We start from the raw sequence: 21,127 nt of genomic DNA on the forward strand, positions 1-21,127 counted from the left end.
TCCATTGCTGCTTTTGTTTTTGCTCAGATCTTCTCAGTAATTACGTATAAACAATGACAGGCTAGATGTTGCTGCATAAATATTGGATTAGTATTGACACATATATGTATTTTCTTCATTCTCATAAGACTGTGTAATGTGAGAGTGTTCAATCTCGCCTTTGTTCTTACACATGGGTTCGGAGCCGATCCTCGGCTCGTACCGACATAAGCTCTGCATGCAAGCAGATCACCGAGAAGAAGCTAATCCCCTGCCTCCCCGCCAATCCTCTGCCTTTGTTTGCATGCTGTTTGCAGCTGCAGCGTGGGTCACTGGGAGCACCCCTCAGATATTTATCATTTTGATATTCTTTTTTTCTCTGGTACTTTAGTGTTATAGCTGTTTTAATGGCGGTTTAATAATAAATTGTGTAGGGTTTAAGGGAATCTTTAGTTCCGTTAAATAGTTAAGAAACTTAGTCAGAGTTCTCTTCGGGCCCACCACCCCTTGGCTATTTTGACCTTGGGTTGACTTCACTACTGGATTGACAATTTTACGGGACTTGACTTTTTCTCTTCTGGATGACACTATCCCCAAGACTTTGACATGTCTGAAAAGGCTAAATCATGGGGGTTTAAGTTGCCAATGCAAAATGAAATGTCAGTAACTGACAACCATAGTACCTGTGTCTACTGTCTTGGCCCTCTCCATCTGCAAAGACTGACATATTGTCATGTCACAGGTTCAGTATCATGACGAATGGGCGCAGAAACTTAGAAACCAGGGGTTTATTAAAACCTTCCTTTCAGGAGGCTCTGGATGCTTCTGACCCTTAGGCATCCAAGTCCTCGAAAAGAGTCGAGAGCGTCGAACCCAAGTCATGTCGAGCTCTTGCGACTAAAGTGTTGCCACCGATTCCCATTGACCCGGGGCGAGTGTTGTCAATGTTTGTCCGAGTCGAGGCCTCGAGTCTTGGAATGATGATAGAGGCTCCCTCGACACTATTGCCTATTCGGGTGGCTCGTCTTGGTTCCTTGACCCGTTCTTCGCTCCGATATCCTATTGGACGGACGGTGTGGTGCAGAAGTTATTTGGAACATAAAGCTTGGCATTTGGTGACAGAGTTGGTGCGGCAGAGGAGCTCCCTTATCTCCATCCCTTCCTCCTCCGAGCCGGGGCCATGTCCGGGAGGTGGGCAGGAAGATCTTGATCTACTGATTGTGGCGGAGCCAGAACCGTCAGAACTCGGACTGCCTCGGTCTGCTCCGTTCACTCGATCGGTGCGAGATCGGTGCGGTCTTCGGGTCCTTGGTCGGGGGCGAGTCTACCGGGCGAGCCTCCTGAATTTCTTCCCTGGGCTCGGCGGGCCCGGATACGACCTCGTGGGTCGATAAATCACGTCCTCTGGTCGATGCAGCCGGTCTTCTTGTCTCGGGACCGGGGCAGCCGACTTGAACGGGAGGGGCCTTCGCTGAGATGAAGACGCCGATCTCATGAGACAACCACATCACAGACAACCACATTTCCTCCCCATAAAGGACCGTTATCTTCCTCTGCACCAGCGGCCCACTGCAAGCACCCTTATCCAAGCGTCGAGCACGGTGTCTCCCGGATGCCCTCCTAGGTGCCCCCTCTGGACCAGGAGCACAGCGGATGCTAGATGTAAGAGATTAGAGACTTTAACTTGTGTTACTGAGACACTTAGATTCTCCACAAAGTCTTTAACATCCGATAGAAGGGGTCTAAAGTCAGAAGGGGAAGATCCACCTTTTCTGACATCTTCCTTTTCTGACATCTTGGAGGTGATTTGAAGCAAGAGGTGATTGGTCCTCCCTCCCTTTCTGAGGAGTCAGTCTTGCTTGCTTTGGCATTTGGTGCTCTTACCTGCCTCCTCCTGGGTCACTCGCCCGAAGGTTAATGGGTTGATTGCTGGTAGAGGTGCAGTGGACATCACTAAACCCAAGAACCCGGTCCTAGGAAACCTAATAAGTACATCACTGCACTAAGACGCTCTTACCTCACTCCAAGGGATTCAGTGGGCGTGGCAGCGGTGCCACGAAAAACAGATGAAATTTTTCTTCCTCATCTGTCCATCCATACAACAGAGATTCTGGTGAGATGGACAGACTATGGACAGACGCATTTTACATTTTAATTCAGATCTATTTTTCCTATGCGGTCCCTGAACTTGCAACTCATTTTGCGGCTTAGTCAAGAGAAAGTCAAAGAGTTGGAGATACCCTCCCCACAGAGATGGGGTCATATGCAAAGTTTAGATCGACATCTAAATACCCTTACATCATTGTTAACTCATCCATTGATCTTTGATGAGCAATGCAGCGAGGAAGAGCCGCGAATAAGAGACAGCGAAGCTACCGGCGTCTTGGATGTGAGCAATCTTGGATCTTGGCTAAAGTTCTAGATTTCTTTTACCCTTCAGAGTTGATGACTACTAGCCCATTTGATGGTTCCACACTTTCACCCCTAAAGTAAAGGAGACCCTTACCGAGATGAACAGGGTAAAGGAAAGACCCTGGCTCAGGTCGTTTCCCCCGTTTTCCAGTGGTTCAGACCTGCGTGCCCAAAGACAGCGTGGTGGTAAATGGCACACCAACCCAAGGGATAACTCCCAGGCACACAGGGTGAGGGACCTCTAGAGCAGGCCCCTGGAGGTGGAAAAGGAGGCCCAGCCCTGTGACGGATACCCCCTCAAAACCAAGGTGACAGGGATACCCCTGGTAAAACCTTTCCAGCACTCTGGAGGGAGGCCCGACTGTCCTGCTCTGGACCCGGTGGCGGGGCAAAACTGGCACGCATGCCCAAAAATAAAGATGAAAACATTACTACAGACAAAATTGGGTTCAAGCGGCGTTGTCACCCAAGTTTACAACAGACCAGATATGCCACCCCCATTCCAAAGAAAAAACTTGGTTCAAATACCACCCCATCTGCGAGACCCAAGTCATATAGAAATTTCAAAAGCTGCTGAAAAAGAAGGGAAAGACCGAATTCTGCCAGACCAAATAGGATTTGAGGACTTACTCAAGGATTCTTTTAGTTCCAAATGAGCTTTAGACTGGGGAAAGTTCGAGATGGTCACTTCACCTCAACACTCATGTCAAGACGGAAAAGTTCGAATGGTCACATGTCCACCCTTCCATTCTTACAGAAGGGCGACTGGATGTGCTGTAATAGATCTGGGCATATGCTGCCATCAAAGTGGCCGTCAGGGATCATGGACTAGCGACCAGGAGCCTTCCTACCAGTTTGGACCAGAAAACACGCAACCTCAGCCCCAGGGTTTTCCTGTCTGGATGCTGGATTTTGGTGGCGTCTCTTCTGAGGCGCCCTAAGTTCAGGTGTTTCCCAGAAAATCTTGACTGGCTCCTGTCTTACACACCGCAACTTTCATAGGGATACGGAGCCAGGGGATCTAACTCTGTAACTGCATTGCACCCTGTCGCTTCCGTAGAAACATAGGAAAAATCCTCTACTCAAACATCCACAGCATTCTAAGGGTTCCTGGGTCTTGGGTCTCGCACTTCAAAACAACATCCAGGCTAGAGCTGCATCAGAATTCCGCACTTCAACAGCTTATTTCTTTTAGCTTCTGTCATCCAAAAATCCCGAAGCCAAGAAGCTGGTTCTGAGTGAGAACACTCATAGCGCTTCTCTGTCGCACAATCATTGGGTTTTCACACATGAGGAGTTCTACAATAATACTGTTTGCACAATGGTCGTTCAACAGCCACACTCTGACACCACGAAATTCTCAGAACAAACACGCATGCAAATCACACACCTAACTTGGTGGCAATCAACTTACTGCATTATTTCGGGCTTCCCAGATATTTGTGGGGGGGCAACCATCGCTCCCAGGGACCGGGCGGCTTCCCTGTGCAGGTGGGGGCATCTGCATCAATGTAGTGGACAAAAGGAGCAGATGGACCAGGCGTTATCAACTATGCGCAGAAATGTTAGGGAGTTGAGGGCTGGTGTTTTAAGCGTTGCAACGCATACCTTCTTCACTCGAGGGTCATTTGCAGTTCAGACGGGCATGTAATGTAGTCAATTACATAAACCTCCAAGGGGTCCTCAGGACGCATCATTGCTAACATGAGGCCATGAAATTTGGCTTGGTAGATCCGCGCCTGAAACTTTCTGATACTTAGCGCACATCCGGGGTCATCCAGCGTCATAGCCGACAGGCTGAACCAGAAAGTGCCTGTTGCCTCCTATATGGTCCCTCACCGTCCTCAATGAGCGCCGTGTGCCTGCTGGGGCCAGCCTTCCTTCGATCAGTCAGCGTCTCCAATGAGCCATTGGTGCAGAACTTTGGGTCAGTATGCCCCCTTTCCTTCAAGTCCCCAGGGACGGCGCTGGTGCCACGATTGGCCGGGTCTCTGCTATGCTTAATCTCCATTTCCCTGATCCATCTCGCCTGCAGAAAGCCTTTCGGCTGCTCTACTGCTTATAATCCTGGATGCTGGACCAGAAACCAGGTTCCAGAATATTTAGTCCTTTCTATTGCTTCACGCATTCGAGAACTACACATGCTGCACCCAGGAGAACCTTCAACTAATTCACATCATTTGGACCCTGTTCCCTCTCCGTTGAACAAGATCTTGGGCTAGCAGCTTGGCTGCTCCTTCCTAGCCAGGTCACCAGTGCTTGCGGCGGTTCAGAATTTTTTAGTGGCCCTCTCGCCAAAGCTTCACTGCAAAGACCTACACCAGTAAATCTTGGCGTTTGATCTTTTAAAAGAATTCTTTTCATATCAGACCACCAGTTAATTCCGCTGAACAAGGATCTTTGAGTTTTGACAGGGGAAGAATGTGAACCCTTTTCTCCTGGCTCACTCTGGTGCAGTTGAATTTTTTTTCTAACTTTCATGTGTTCTCACCATTTCTGCACATATACTAATTTCTGTGTCTTTAATATTCACATTACAACTTAACATTATTGAAGGCTGAATGTTTGCTGTTTTCTCCTAGATTTCCATTGTAAATGGACTCTCCCCAAATGGACATTCTAATCCACAAAGAAAAGGAAATAAATAAATGTTTTAGGATGTGAAGTCACTTGTATTAATATGTGGTGTGGAATGCATCTTAGATGCAGTAGAGTTTCATGCACTTTGCACTGGATGTATCATTAAATACATCACAATATGCCAGCTGAAGTGCTGACTTGTGTTATACTATTGCACTGAGTGTGTCTATAAGTGTTGATCTGTATACAAGGTTGTGGTACCAAACACATTAACCTGATCTCTCTTACCTTCAAGATATGAAGCCCTGGCATTCAAAATGAAAATGATTCATGAGACATGGATACATAAAGATGAGTATGTTAATAATGACATATTTTATTTATGCATATTACAGTTTCAGATTTACAGATTTACAGAAAAAAGTAATGTACAATATCAATCCTGAAGTTTCCCATCACATTATATTAACAACCCAGTTTAATGAACAAGAAGGATCTCTTTCTCAATTGAACATCATTGAAAATGTTCTGGTTTGTTATACAAACTAAATATCTCAAATCATTTCATATTTGCCAAGCAGCATGGGCGCATAAGTCAACACTAGTCCTGACATGTTTTGTTCAGATTTTGAAATGCTAGATGACGGTTCATTTAGGTGCGATAGATATATGACAATGAGGTCTTGATAAGCACAAGCACAGGAGGGAACTCTTGTTGGGTGTACATAAGAGTGGCAGGCAGATAACAGGAGGCCATCTTCATTTTCAATTAAAAATTTGCTTCTTTCAGGAATCTTTCAAGAATCTGTAAGAACACCTCTAACAATGGAATTGTAACCTTGCACTCTCTTTCCTTTTTGACGATGGAGAAATTGATGTCAGCTTGGAAAGTCTCATCAAAAACAGGCTGAGTTGATATATCCCCTGCTTATCAATGCACTTTGGCCAGGACAGCTGATTGTTTCATTATTTCTACCACCATAGCAGTTCCTGCAGCTTAACATGACCTTGGATCTTATCAGAGAGTCAGGCAGCCATAATATATATATATATATATATATATATATATATATATATATATATATATATAAACATACACACACACACACACACACACACATATATACATATATCCGCACACACACACTTATAAAAGAAGAATCCAGGTGTGTCTGGTCTGTTTCTTGTGGGGTTATTAGTGGTGTGAGGGAAAACTCTCTTGGAAAAAGCCCTGAATTTATAAAGAAACCATTCTCTCATTGCCTTGAAAATGATGTGAATAGGTATCATTAATATGACATACATGGTAATAGTGTCACCTTGAACCACTGGAATTCTGCATAAGGTGGCAGTAGCCAGGACAGATACTTGCTCAGACTAATTATACATAAAATCAAGGCAGGAGCTGTTCCTCAGGGGTGACATCTGACTGACATGGTACTCCTGCTAAGAAAGAAACCCCATTAGGTGATCCTTCATCTTTACTCCATCTGCAAACCTATGGGGGTGCAGTACAGAGGACAGGCAGAGTATTTGGCCGTTGGAAGATGGCAATCAGTAACACAATCTCTCTGCATACTAGAAGTGGATTTTACATTGGTGTTTTCTCGTCATGCTTTTCAGGTGGGTGCCTGCCTATACTTCAGTGCCAGTATGGAGCTAGTGACCTTAAAACAAAATATCTCATAGAACCCAGTAAATCTAGGCTCAGATTGACACCACAACAAACTCTGATCCCGCACCCCAACAATGTTAGCAGGAACAGATGAACACTCAGGCTGTGTTCTACCATGCAGCAGAATATATGTTATCAAAGAGCTGACGTTAGTACTAAACATGTCAGTAAAGATGAAAGTGTGACCATAGAAGTAGGGATAACTCTTTAATTCTTCTTCTTTCGGCTTTTCCCGGTTAGGGGTCGCCACAGCGGATCACCTGTCTGCTCATGAGTGGCAGTGGAGTTTTACGGTGTTGAGTTGCCAGCCCGGTGCCCAACCTTCCACAGAAGGCACACACACTCACGCACTCATGCCTAGGGCCAATTTAGAGTGTCCAATCCACCTACAGCATGTCTTTGGGATGTGGGATGAAATCGGAGCACCCGGAGGAAACCCACGCAACCACAGGGAGGACATGCAGATTCCACACAGAAGGCACCCCAGCCGAGAATCGAACCTGTGAACCTGTTGCTGTGAGGCAACAACTCTTTAATAAGGAACAATAATGCTAATATAAGGAGATACATTCAAGAAAATGGGCTACCTTTAGGAACGCTATGTGAAAGTATGACACCACTCAATACATACTCACATGTATCTGTGGAGGGGATTGCCTAATAAGCACAAACCATCTCCAGTACAGTTTCTGTTTATAAAAAGGCTCCCACTGTACTGGCTTAATTTGTGCAGAACCGCATAATGTTTGGGGATGGGCATAAAAGGAACAATGTCATACAAAAGAGCCGTATTTCCAAATTTCACAGATCAAAATAAGAAATCAGTCTTTGCTTTGTTTCATACAAAATATGACCTTAAGTAAATGCAAACAAATGCAAGTTATACTATGCAGGGAAATTATCATTTCAGGAACTGATGCTAAGAGAGTTCATTATCAGAAGAATTTACTTATGCTTTGATCAGCAGGCTCTTTTAGTGAGATTTTTAAACTGTTAGCATAGTAAATTGGAAAGTTAAGGGCATTTTGCTTAATTTTTTTAGTCATTTATTACATTTTGCTGACTTCATAAGGAACTATAACTTTCAGTTAAACTGGTATGTTTTAATGTTCATTTTATGGTGAGTCCTATAAGGTAACTGAGCAAGACACTTGCCTGTTAAGTTTCTAGCTACTTTTAGTAAAATAATATACATTTCCAAGTATGTTCTGAGCAAGTTGGTAGCTCAGTGAAGGTTTGGAGATGAATGCTGCTTTATATAATAGCTTTCATTTAAAGGCTTTATTACAGAAGGAGTGGCCTGCTCTTCTGAGGAATGAGACTGCCAGGAGGCCATTGCTAAATGTAAGTGGGAAATGTGGCTCTGTGAAGTAGGAGAAGCCCACTTCAAAATTAAAAATCTAGTAATTTATTTGAATTACTTTATCTTCTTAGTGTATCCGGTTCTGCTAGATAACAGGGAAAACAGTTTCCCTGCACTAATTTATATTTCTGCATTTAGATAGCAGATCTAATGAATGTTCTCTGCATTCCTTTTTTGAGAGGAATAGCAGCATTTCTAACACTTTATTATATTAATTTTTTTATTAAAAAGTAGAGTGTTTAACCAACATTTCAGCTTTGCATTTGATCTTTTGCCAAACTGTTATTGCTCAACTCTACCAGCGAGCACTCTGCACCTGTGTAGTCTTGCCGTACACGCTGTATTACTTCCTTATTCACACTGCATCAGGACTTTTATAAAGCCTGGCTTTATTGCCAATGCAGTGCCTATGCCTATATTTTACCTCAGTAAATAGGGACGTGACCTGTATGCTGAATTACCTGCTTGTGTATTTCATTGCAAAGCCAACAAGTTGCATTCTGCACCAGAAGTAGGGACTCATAATGATCATATTAAAAATAAATATTTTAAGGATAACAATAGACTGGTATATAATTTATTCTGTTTTTCACATGTGCATGTAGTTTTTTTCATGATCTAGTTTGTGAATGACTACATAGAAGATGGTACATTCTTGACTTCTTGCAAGAACTTTATTGCATTCCACTGTCAACAGCAATTGAACTCCACTCATCAGCTACTTTCAAGCCTGCAGGAATGATACCATGCAAATTCAAACATCACAATCAGAACATTAATCTGCAAGCAGAGAAGCAGACATCTTCTGTGTTACCTGTAAGATGATTTGCCATTATTTGGTGCCTTTGGCTGCATTGGGAAGTCATACTGTCTGGCTTCCTGCACAGCAGAGAATCAGCAGAAAGGACAGGATAACAGAGGTAGCTGAAACCGTAAGTATAACAGTGTTTTGGCAAATGCTTGAGAATGAGTTCAGCACTATATGAAGATGCCTGAAGACTAATATACTAATTGCAGGTGTTTGTTGTGCCTTTTCTTTGAACAGTACAATACTGACCATGTGTACATAATCTGTTTTGTTGAAGGAATCAGTCCAGACATGTAAAGAGTTGAGACACACAAGCTGGCTTTGTCCCATAAAGTATTGCACACCATGACCTTGTCAAGCCCCTCAGGGTGCTAAGCCATATTCCGATTGCACTATTAGTCAGAGAATGTAGGTGTGGGAAGGCAGTCTGTAAAAACGTTTGACTCAGAGCAGCTTAGAGAGCCCGTATCTTCCCTAACTGTGGTACAGGTCACAGCAAGGGTGTAAAAAGTTTGTCACATAGTTCACTGCTCTTAAAGACTTTTTGCCATTTACTTCTTGGTTTCACTTTTCTTCTTTCCTCCATGAATGCCTTTGCTGGGATTCTTCCAGCCTGCAGAATTGTAAGAGATATCACTGTTAATATAAGACCATATTACTTCCATAGCTGTTTATCAATGTTTGCTGTAAATGAAGTTCATACAAATTAACAGTGTATTTATCCTTTTATGTAATTTTATTAGTCAACAGGACCTTACAGAAACTGGATGTTCAGTTTCAGAGGTGGCATGACAGCACAATTTTTTTCAAGGATCCACAGTTTCCAAATAGTGTCTGAAAGGATTCAAACCTGGACCTGAGATTTTTTTTTTTACTGAGATAGTAGTGAACCTTGGCACAGAAAGATTGGGTTGTGAAGCCAAGCAAACCTTCAAGAGTGCAAGAAACAGCTGGAAAAGGTTCAGCAACCCAAGGTGTTAGGGAACACCAGCTAGATAATAGATGCAAATAGATGTCAGAGCAGATAAACAAAGTGTCTCCTTCTGCCATCACATTATGTCATTGTAGTATCGGGCGCAACATGTGGTGTTGGTTCTATACTCTCTGGTAACTTGTTGTTTCGGTGTATGTATGACTATGTTGTGAACATGTAGCATGGGTGCACCTGGAGGCTCTTAATAAAGAAAGGCCTTACAACTCCATGAACCGTGTGGTCTCCTTATTTCCCAGGATATGGATGGGATGCCTTTGTCAGACCCAGACCTGGGAAAGTGTTGGAACATTTTTTGAGGCAAACCAGATAATATGGCCAATGAAACGGTGGTGGAACGGAGTATGTTGCAGTGTTGAGGAACTGGCGCACTGTGAATTATGGGACAGATCACAGAATGTTGAATAGATAGGCTCAGAGTGTATTGCAGATGAATTGTATACAACGCAGGAGCCTGAGTTGGAGCCTGAGTTAATGGGGAACTGGCACTTGGTTGGCACAGGCCATCGAGAGACGGCGAATAAAGCATTCGCGATTACAACCAAGAACCATCAGTGTGGAAGCAGGAGTGCCACCCCACTGCCAGTGCATAAAGTGTCAAGCATAAATCAAGGCAAGTTCAAAGGTATGCCTGTTGGCAGGTGTGGCGGAGAACATCTGTCAAGGAACTTAAATGAAAATGAAAACGTCATGTTTATGAAAAGGGCCAGTGTGAAGAAAATGTGCCGAATACTTCTAGGAATTGGTCCGGGAGAGGGGGAAGAAAAGAGGTATGATGGACAGGAAGAAACCGGAAGATTAAAAGGTAGTATGCACACTACGCGTGAAGGTAATAAATCCACACACCAGGGAAGATGAGTGGCAGCCATTGTAGCAACATGAAAGAGGTGTTAGAAAGAGTCGATCCCATCACAAATCCCCATTGACTGCAAAACCCAAATGGTGTAATGGCGTGGATACGGGATGTAGTGTACAGTTCTGTCCAAGGCTGAGTATGGAAAGTTATGGCTGCAGAAGCTCAGAAGCTATGGACTGTTCAGTGACTGAAAACATATACCGTGAAACAGTTCCCACACTGGGATGGCCAGCAAGTCAGAAAACATAAAGATAAAGTCAACAGTTGCCAGTCATGGTGGTAGCAGGTAAGGGACCAAACCTGTTAGGGCCGGGCGTGGCTAAAGGAGCTGGAATGGGTTGCTCACGGCTTCCATAAAGTAGAACAGCAGGGCTGCCTTTATAGATGTGCTGGAGAACAACGAGGAAGTGTTCAAAGAGGAATGGGGACCTGGAGGGTCCAACAGCAAGAGGACACGCAAAGAAAACGTGTTAACTTTCAAGATTTTATAAACCCTCACCCGTAATTAATAAGGCTTCAGTAATGGAAGAAGCGAGGGAGATGAGTTGAGCGAATTGAACCAGTGTATAATTGAACCAGTGAAGTTTCTACCGAAGGCACCTATTAATCCATTAAAGCCAGATAACACGTACGACCTGACTAACACCACAAAGCCAACAGTGAACAAGTTCGAAACTGGAGCAGTAGTGACACTAAGGTGGAGTGGGATGGTTTGAAAAAACCTCTGGAGAAATGTTTAGTAAACTGACCCCGTCAGTATCAACAACTGAAGAGGTAAGAAGGGTTTGTACCATGTCACCCTTTAACACACACAAAGGGACTGTTCCAACCTTTAGGTATCTTTGGGATTTCCTCTCTGTCCGGCTTATTTCCAGAGAATACTTGAGGACCGGTGGCAGGAATTCAAGGTGGCTGTGTATCTGGATGACAGGAACAATATGGGTAGAACAATGGCGCAGCATCTGGAGACTCTGAACGAGGTGCTGGAGTCTGGGTGAAGAGGAATAAATGTGTGCTGTTATTGTACTGTAGGGAATTAGCAACATGTGGTGTTGGTTCTATACTCTCTGGTAACTTGTTGTTTCCGGTGTATGTATGACTATGGCGAAGTTGTGAACATGTAGCATGGGTGCGCACCTGGAGGCTCTTAATAAAGAAAGGCCTTAAAACTCCATGAACCGTGTGGTCTCCTTATTTCCCAGGACATAACAGTCATGTAATGCAATGTTTCCATTTAATCACCTTAAATGATATGCTATACTTGCTCTTACTGTCTGAACATATAATCTATCTATCTTTAGTGAAAGATGAACTACCGTACTTATCTGTGAGCAATCTACCACATTTTGGCCAAGGTGGACAGGCTGGTGGAAGCAAAGAGGACCATAAAGGGGACAGTAATTTTCCTTTGTACTGTCAGCATATGGATGTGTTGAGAATACCAGGTGGTGGGGGTCAGCAACAAGGCAGTTGTTACTGGCCAGAGTTCTATATCATTGTTTCCTTTGACACAGCTGGAAACTCAGATACATTTTGGATGCCAGTGGAAGCAATGTCCTATGACTTTTCTTCCAGTTTTCTTGACACAAACTGTCCTGCATTTAAGTTAGTGGCGCAATTTGTCTTGTATCCCTGATTTATGGCAGTTTGGATAAATTAATATTGATTGAATTGCTGCCGTCATGTGGTCCTTTGCATAAATTTTCCAATTCTTTGGATTGGATTATTCTACGATAGCCCTCTCTGCCTATCCAGTCTTACTAAATCGAACTAGAAAGGTCATCAGAATGGATTCCTGACACTGCATGCTTATTGTTAGAAAAGATAGAACAATATAACTTTTGTACATTTTGGCCACAAAGAAAACTCACACTGTTTGATGCTGAGGTGGTATAGGGCTTAGGTATGAAGCCTGTGTTTTTACTGTTTCTGTCACCTTGCTGTCTAATATTAATCCCAAATACTAAGACTTCTATTGTGAGCTGGTGATTTGGTGCTGTGGAGTACATTGTCTACTACTCAAAAAGTCCCATACAACCTGGCAGAAGATTTTCTTCTTTTGACTCAGTCCCTTAATGTCGGAGTCAAGAATGTAAACAACAGTGAGACCTTCAACAAGCTGATCCACTTTTTTGCACCTGGGGCTGGATTTGGTATTGTTTGACTTTTTGGGGGACAAGAGGTGGACAGAAACAAAAATGTTAAAAAGGTTACCCAGATGAAGCCTAAAGGCAGTAAACATATCCCTGAATTTCTTCACTATCAATTCCTTTCCTTGCTGTGATCAACAAGATACTTTAGTGCAAAACACACTCAAGAATGTCATTCTACCCCTAAAGATTACACCGCATCTCAATTCTGAGTTACATAACAGGACACTTGTTTTGTCAGTATGTGTCCTAGAATTCAGAAAGAATCTCTTACACTTGTAGAAAGTGCAGCTGCCACAAGATGCAGGTTATGCAATCACATAAAATCTGATTCAGAGACATGTTTAACCTCTGTCAGGAAGACCTCATTAGTGAATAATTTGCATGTTCCTGAATCTGGTGTAATTACTGCCAGTGCTAATCAACACCTTTGGTGGTAATAACCATTGGCGACCCATGCATTGTGTTGGCTTGCCCTCTCACTTTCACTTTCCCACACATACACAAACACTCACAGGCATCCCCCCCAACATACATAGACTCTCACTCTGCATGAACATCTCACTCGATCATACTTAGGGACACATGCACACACACAAATCTATTCTAAAGGTCTGCTAACTAACCATCCTACTGAGACCACCACCCAGGTAGAAAGGCAGACACACTCACACACACACACACACACACACACACACACACACACACACACACACACACCTACTCTAACAATGTGCTAACAACCCTCTAGACAAGCACACATGCTGTCAAACACATGGACATGTTAATACATCCCCCACCACTACTTCTCCACTTTATCTTCTCTAACCTTACCTGTAATGTGATCTTCCCCACTATAAGTAATGGGGAAATGTGGCATTATGGTTGTGCTAATTAACTTGGCTAGCTGTGCTAATTTACAAAGCCATCCAACATCAATTTCTGGAGGAGAGTACATGGCTTATTAGCATTAGCTGCTCCCCAGAATGTCTCATTAGTATATAGTATTGCTGTGGACATGGTCCACTGTGGTGATTGTACTGACCCTGTAAAATCATTGTGAGGGGGCTTTTTTTGAATCATAAAGGGCAATCATGTGTGGTTGGCCCTCCTATTAAGACTTAGTGCTTCTGGTAGCCCTTTCTGAATCCAGCAATGAACTTCAGTCCTCTCCCTATATCCAATAACAGAAATGTTACATTGCCTGGTGAAATATTTATGAGTATTATTATTTGTTTTTTTACTGCAGATAAAATAACACACTAAAGACATATTCTGAAAAGGAGGAGATTAATTCTGATTTTCTCATTTTAATAAAAGTGTTTGTGCTTGGTGTTTTGTACACTGACTTTGCTTTACTGGCTTCTTGGAGTATGGTACAACAATATTCTGAAAATGAACTGTATTCTGCAACTTTGAGCATAAGTTCTACACTTAGATGCCATGGAAACTGAGTACAATGATCTTGATAGCCTGGCACTTTCTAATGGCCATATAGGCATACTGGTAGAACTTATCAACACAGGGTTATATTTCCTGGAATAGTTTGATATGTCCTAGTAAAATGTTTTGAACAAAAGTCGAGATATACAGAGATACTGTTTGGTATCTACTTCTGAGAGGTCCAGGCAAAGACAAAAGACCTGTGGCTGGCCAGGTTTGCTGACTACTGTAAGTTGGGTGCTGTCATTGACTCCCCAGATGATGTTAACATACTGCAAGAGGGTCTCACAACAACAAGTGACTGGTGCCAAAGTCATGGCCTTAAGTTAAATGCAAAAAAATATGTATTATCATACCATTCGGCAAAAACACAGCTCCTACTGATTACCACATCAACAGCAACCCCCTAAGCACACAACCTGTGGTGAAAGGCCTGGTTACACAGGTTAACAATCTCACATTTGACCATCATGTAGCGGCAGTGGTCAGAAAAGCCTTTTACTTGGCTTATCTCATAAGTAAAGGGATTGCATCTACTCCTCCCTCATTAGGTCAATAGAGTATAACTTCCTGTTTGGTATGTACCCCCCCCAAACACCTGCACCAACTGGAAAGGCCACAGAAATACCTCACAAAGAGAATCCATGGTCTCCCAACAGCTGACGTATGCGGACAGGCTCAAATCACTATCACTTTACTCTGTATTGTACATATTGCTCAGAGGTGATCTGTGTCTCTCCTACAAGGTAATCTTGTATCCTGCCGTACTAGAGATGCTCCATATCAGTAAGTCTAACTCCTTGCGCATTACCCACTCGAAAGTCCTTAATCTAATATGCAACATCAAAGAAATCTGCTGGAGAGACAGGTTTGTCTCCAAGAGGCTATCCTGTCTCTGGAATAGACTTCCCATACACGTCAGAGTAACTTGCTGATACTCTTCAAGAGCAACCTTGATGAGTGGATGGGAAGCTACAAATTTGTCCCAGGGGTTCCATCTGTCGCCCTCACTGACAGGGGCGACAGGTGCTGACTTAGGTTTTATTGGGGATAAACTCTTGGCTAGACTTGTAAGGACCCCAAGGCCATTAGCCTAGTAACTTTCTATGATCCTATGATCTATGATCCTATATTCAGTTGTCAGTCTTATTGATATAGTGTTTTTAGGTACAGAGGTAATAGAACAGCTTCATAGGTAGGTACTAAGCTATCTGCCCGAGGGCATTTATAAGCCTAGCCAGAGTGTGTCGGCTTTCGCCGCCCCATTGATTAATTAACTGATTCTCTGTCAAGAAGAGCCAATGAAGTGATCCCAGGCGTGTATTTTGTGTCACCCATCCACTCATCAAGGTTTCTCTTGAAGAGTGATAGTGAGGGGCTCTGCCTAATGTAGTTTGGAATTTTGTTCCAAAGCATGGGAAGTCTCTGTGACAGGAATCTATCCCTCCAGCATGTTCTATTTATTGTTGTGGTGAGGTTTAGCTCACTAGAGCGTGTGGCTCACAGTGACTTGGATTTCTTTAGGTGGAGCATGTCCACCAATTCTGAGTTGTACATGGCTTTGTAAGTCAGGCAGAGATCATCTCTGAGTAAGCGATATGCCATTGAGTACAGCCGGAGTTTTTTCAGTCGAGCTGCATAGGACATATGTTTGAGGCCAGTAATCCTCTTGGTGAGGTACTTTTATGGTCTTTCCAGCTGTTGGAAGCGTCTTGTGAGGTACATCCCAAATGGGGCATTGTACTTTATGATGGGTCTAATGAGTGACGAGTAGAGGGGCACTATAACCTCTGTATTTCTAGATGCGAACCTGTTAGTAATTAGATGGGCCACATAGAAGGATTTCCTAACTACTTTGGCAATATGATTGTCAAAGGAGAGATTACTATCTACCTGGGTCCCCAGATCTCTTATTACCTCTTCTGTATTAAGGGGGCTGCCACCTATGTGGTAATTCGTGTGTGTTTTGTGTTTCCCAATCGGGGTGACTATGCATTTTTTGGAATTTAGCTTGAGGCCATGGCTTTGACACCAGGTGTCCTTCTCAGTAAGGCCCTTTTGGTGGATGTCTGTGTCAGCCGGAGAGTCAATTATGGCTCCCAGTTTGCAGTCATTGCCGAACTTGGTTAGCTATAGTCCTCCTGTGTTTATCTGTACTTCTGAAAAGTATATGCCGAACAGTAGGGGTCCCAGGACCGAGCCTTGCGGGACACCACTTGTGACTGGTTTAGAGTCGGACCTGGAGCCCGCTATTCTTACCGTGTGAGTTCTGTCTGTAAGCCAGTTGGGAACCCATCTCATGACGTAGGGGTTTATGTTCAGGTTGGTGAGTTTTTCTGTAATACCAGAGTGGGGAATGATGTTGAAAGCCTTGGCGAGGTCAAGATAGGCTGTGTGAACCACCTATCCCTCGTCTACAGCCTTGGTGACTGTCTTGAAGAAGTCAACCAGGTTTAGTAGGCATGATCTGCCCTTAACAAAGCCGAACTGGGTCAGGCCAAGTGTTTGGAGGTTCCCAATGTCTTTGTTAATGAGTTCCATGATGATGTGCTCTATAGCCTTGCAGACCAGGCTAGTCAGGCTTATGGGGCGATAGTTACCAGGGTCAGTTGTGGCCCCACCTTTGTGGAGAGGAATAACCGTTGCTGTGCACCATTTTATGGGCACGTAGCCTGTGGAGAGGCTGAGGTTGAACAGCGTGTTTAGGTGGGGGGTTAGTTCATTCTGTAGTTCGTGCAAGACACAGCCTGGGACACCATCTGGTCCCATTGATGCTGTGTTTTTGGCTTTTGAAAGGGATGTTTTCACCTGTGCATCTGTGATTTTTGGGACACTACACTTTTCTGGTATTGTTGTGGGCCCTTTTGGAGGTGAGAGGGGGGTGAAGTTTGCACTGAATCTATCTGCCAGGATGCTGGCAATATCAGTAGGTTCAGCATATTTTGTGCTATTTTGCACTAGTTCAGTGCATATCTGTGAGTTGCCATTTTGATTCTTAACATAGCTAAAGAAGGCTTTGTGGTTATCTTTTGAATCCTTGGCTATTTTTCTTTCGAAGTTAGCCTTGGATGATTTCATGAGGGACCTTAGTTTTTTACTGATACTGATCAGGGATGCCTTTCCTTCTTGGGATTTGCTTTTTTTCTAAACTAGTTTCCTCCTTCTATTGTATAGCCTGTTTATGGCAGGGGTCCACCAAACTGGTTTCCTTCTCTTAGAGGAGTGAGTCTTGGTTTTGCTAGGGATGGCACGATCCATGCATCCTTGTAGGTGCTCATAGAGTGCATTTGTAAAGGTTTCTACATCTTGGGCAGCGTTATCCTTTAGCGTGGGGGCTGTGAAACTTACCACCTCTGTCTTAAGTAAGGTGAAGTTTGCTTTAGAAAAGTTTTTTTACTGTGGTTTCCTTAGTTAGGGGTGGTGGTGAGGTGTGGACATCCAGAGTGATTAGTTTATGGTCTGCTCTAACCAGTGATGGGTTGACATCCGTTGTGGAACATCTGTCGCCCATGTTGGTGATGACCAGGTCCAATATGTTTTCACCTCTGGTAGGGGAGTTTACCAGCTGATCCAGGGCATTTGAGTTGAAGAATTCCATGAAGCACTAGGCCTGGGAGTTTGTACTCGAGTAGTTTTCCCATTAAATGGTAGGGTAATTGAAATTGCCCAATATCAGGGTGTTCAGTAGGACCTTCATGTTTTCCAGTGTTTCCAGAAAGGTGGAGTGGTGGTCCTGGGTCATGGAGGGTGATCTGTAGCAGGCCACAATCTGCACTGCAGATTTGCCCGATGTTAGTTGCACATGAATGATCTCAGAAGTATCATGCTGTGCCACTAACCTGGAGGTGTAGGTATCCTTGATGAATATTTATACACCCCCCCTTTTGTGTTTTGGTCAGTGTTTTGTGGCCAAAACGTGAGGTATGAGTTGTAGCCCAGTAGTGCTGGGGTGCTCTCTGGAGCCTTGAACCAGGTTTCAGTTACTGCACAGATGTTGACGTTCTCCATACTGAGGAGTGCTTCGAGCGTGTGCATTTTGAGATTTAAACTCCTGGCATTGAGTAGCATAACCCTCAGTTTTTTCTTAATTGTGCTGTTTACAGTGGTGAGTTTGACTTTTGAGCCTTGCCTAAAAAGGCACTATGGGGGCAGCAAGAGTCTTGGCCAGTATTTGAAAGCCTAGGGGTGACAGGTGCACGCCGTCTCTTGTGAGCAACGCGGCTTGTCAAGCATGTCGTCACAGGCTGACAGACACTGGATCCCCTTTGAATGATACCAGAAGCTTAGTCAATTGTTGAAATTGACCATTTTTTCTTTATACTTAGGTATCATTCTTGGTGAGGGCCGGATGTTACTCAGGGTCAGGGTCATACTAGCCTGGGCTACATGATCAGAGAGCTCCTCCATGTCTTTTTTCATGTAGTCTAGGGAGGTACATCTCAGGACATTCACACCAACATGAACAATAACAGAGTCATATTTGTACTTGTTCTGGAGTGACCTGAGTGCTTGTGTTATGTGGCAGATTCTGACTCTTGACAGGCAGCTAACAGTAACCTTCTGCTTGTCCAGCCTAATGAGTGGGACATCAGTGTGCCTGACTATAGAGTCACCTATTACTAGTGTGTTAGGTATGTTATTTCACCTTAAGGGCTGTGATTGTGCGGCACACTGATTTTGTGTTTTATGTGTTGTCTGGTTTGTGACGGGAGGTGCAGGTTGTTTGGGTGTCTGCTTTGGAGGTCTGTGATGCTTTTGTATGTTTTTATTTAGAGCCTCTGAGTATGATTTTGTGTATTTATGTGTATTTTTTGCCAGTGCTGTTTTTGTAGGTCTGTGTGCAGCTGGAGGTGGGGTGCAAGTGTTAACCTTCTCCTCTTGACTGTCTGTTCCAGTCTTGGGTGGAGACAGCTTAGCTTCCAGTTTGGCTGTATAATTGCATCTCTTGCATATGTTAGTGTTTTGTGGTAGGAGGAGAGGGTTGTCTTTGTACATGAGGCAGTTGTAACATTGCCTCAGGATACCCAGATTCACCAGCTGGACTGGAGAGTACACCTGAAATTGCCCTTTGGTCATGCCTGAATAGTAGGGTGAGCTGCTTAGTCGCTTGGTTGGTGAGGGGTGAATAAAGAGCCTTGCCCTGCTGGGCAATCAGTGTCAATATATTAGTGCTTGCTATTATGTCTGAGTAAGTGCTGGGCTTTTTGAGTGCTTATTTTGAAAGTTAGACTAGTTTCAAGGGAAAAACAGAAGAGGAGACTTAGTGGAGTCAGGAATAATTTAACAGTAGCTAACCGGCGCTGCCTGTTGCACAAAACTGTGCAAACGTGGTTTTTATAGTAGGGAAATTAAATAGATAGAAATTAGCCCAAAATGGCCAATAAACTACTAACTTCTGGGCTGGAACCACTCCACCAGGGACAGATAGGTTGCTCAAAACTCCCCTCTCTCAGAGGTGAACAGAGAAACTTCCTTCTGTCCAGGTAAGGTATGGCCAACTCAGAAACTTGTATCACAGCCCTGAATTCTGCACTAGCCTGAAAATTGGACTATACTAGCTTAGAAAGGCAGGAAACGAGGAATTTTTTTTTGTTTTTTGAAAAGATATGGCAAAAACAGTAAAAAAATACACTTAAAACAGCTTTAGATGACTACAAACAATCAGAAAAGGCTATCACACTTTAGTGTGTAGCCTACAACAGTTAAACAAATTATTTAAACAAAAAACTTTATAAAAGTGCAGGCAGTCAAATAAGTACAATATGTGAAAAAAACAAGCTGTTAAATCACAATAAACGCCGGAAAATCTGTGTTTAGGCGGAAAACAGTTAAGTACAGTAAGAAAGTACAGAAAACTGATACTTAATCACTCCAAAGTCTCTCTTCTAAGCTAGAAGGCTTGTATCAGTTTAAGGCTTTCTAGTGCTATCCATTAGGTTAGTTACAGGAAAGATGGGAAACAAGTGCAGATGTGGTCTTTTAAAACAGAAAGTTGAAAGAGATGGACAGACTGTCCAAATGGTCAATAAACTACAATTTCTGGGCCAAGAACCTCTCCTCTCATGGCAGACAGGCTACCTCGTGCTTACCACTTCCACTGATAAGCTAGAAGGCTTTCCCCCAACACAGAAAGGCTTGTGGGGCTCAGAAGCTTACCAACAGTCCTGGATACAGCAACTCTGTATCTGGACTAGGCTAGTTACAGGAAAGGTGGGAAACAAGCGCAAGTGCGGCTTTTAAACCAGAACGTTGAAAGAGATGGAAAAAAACTGCCCAAACAGCCAATAGCTACAAGTTCTGGGCCAGAAACCACTCCTCTTGTGGTAGATAGGCTACCTAATTCTTACCACTCCCACTGATAAGCTAGAAGGCTTCGCTATAACACAGAAAGGCTTAGGGGGCTCAGAAGCTTACAAAGAGTCCTGGATACAGCAAATCTGTACCTGGACTAGACTAGTTACAGGAAAGGTGGGGAACAAGTACAAACACAGGCTTTTAAGCCAGCAAGTTGAAAGAGATGGAAAACTGCCCAAACGGCCAAATAAACTACAATTTCTGGGCCAAAACTCGAGGTCACAATACCCATTGATGTGTTCCCTTTTTTTTCTGTAATAGCATTTTTGATGGTGGATAACATCGGCTTCAGAGACAAAGAAGTAAAGGCTTTAATTATTATATTATATAATCAAAACGTATTCATGATTTATATATTCATCTCTATGAGAAAAAATAAAACGGTTGTGAAAGCTGCCAGCCCAGGTAGCTAGAATTTTGTAAATAATCCTATGTCATTTGTAAATATTAATATGATCCATAGGCTTGTCTTACAAATGTAAGTAAACTGTATGTTATGTGCTGAGCTTCAGAAAT

General features: G+C 43.4%; 1 protein-coding gene across 2 annotated transcripts in view; it reads right to left on the reverse strand.

Moving 5' to 3' along the window:
- Positions 1 to 7,061: 7,061 nt before the first annotated feature.
- LOC122806600 (schwannomin-interacting protein 1-like) overlaps positions 7,062 to 21,127 on the reverse strand; it is a 436,192-nt gene continuing 422,126 nt past the window's right edge. For both annotated transcript variants that reach the window (XM_044077158.1, XM_044077159.1), the window contains one exon: positions 7,062 to 9,430. In XM_044077158.1, the coding sequence (XP_043933093.1) occupies positions 9,382 to 9,430 (49 nt within the window). In that variant the 3' untranslated portion in view covers positions 7,062 to 9,381. The remainder of the gene's footprint in view (positions 9,431 to 21,127) is intronic.

Source organism: Protopterus annectens, chromosome 7.part0, assembly GCF_019279795.1.
Source record: "Protopterus annectens isolate FY-2018-M chromosome 7.part0, PAN1.0, whole genome shotgun sequence".
Lineage (NCBI taxonomy): Eukaryota > Metazoa > Chordata > Ceratodontiformes > Protopteridae > Protopterus > Protopterus annectens.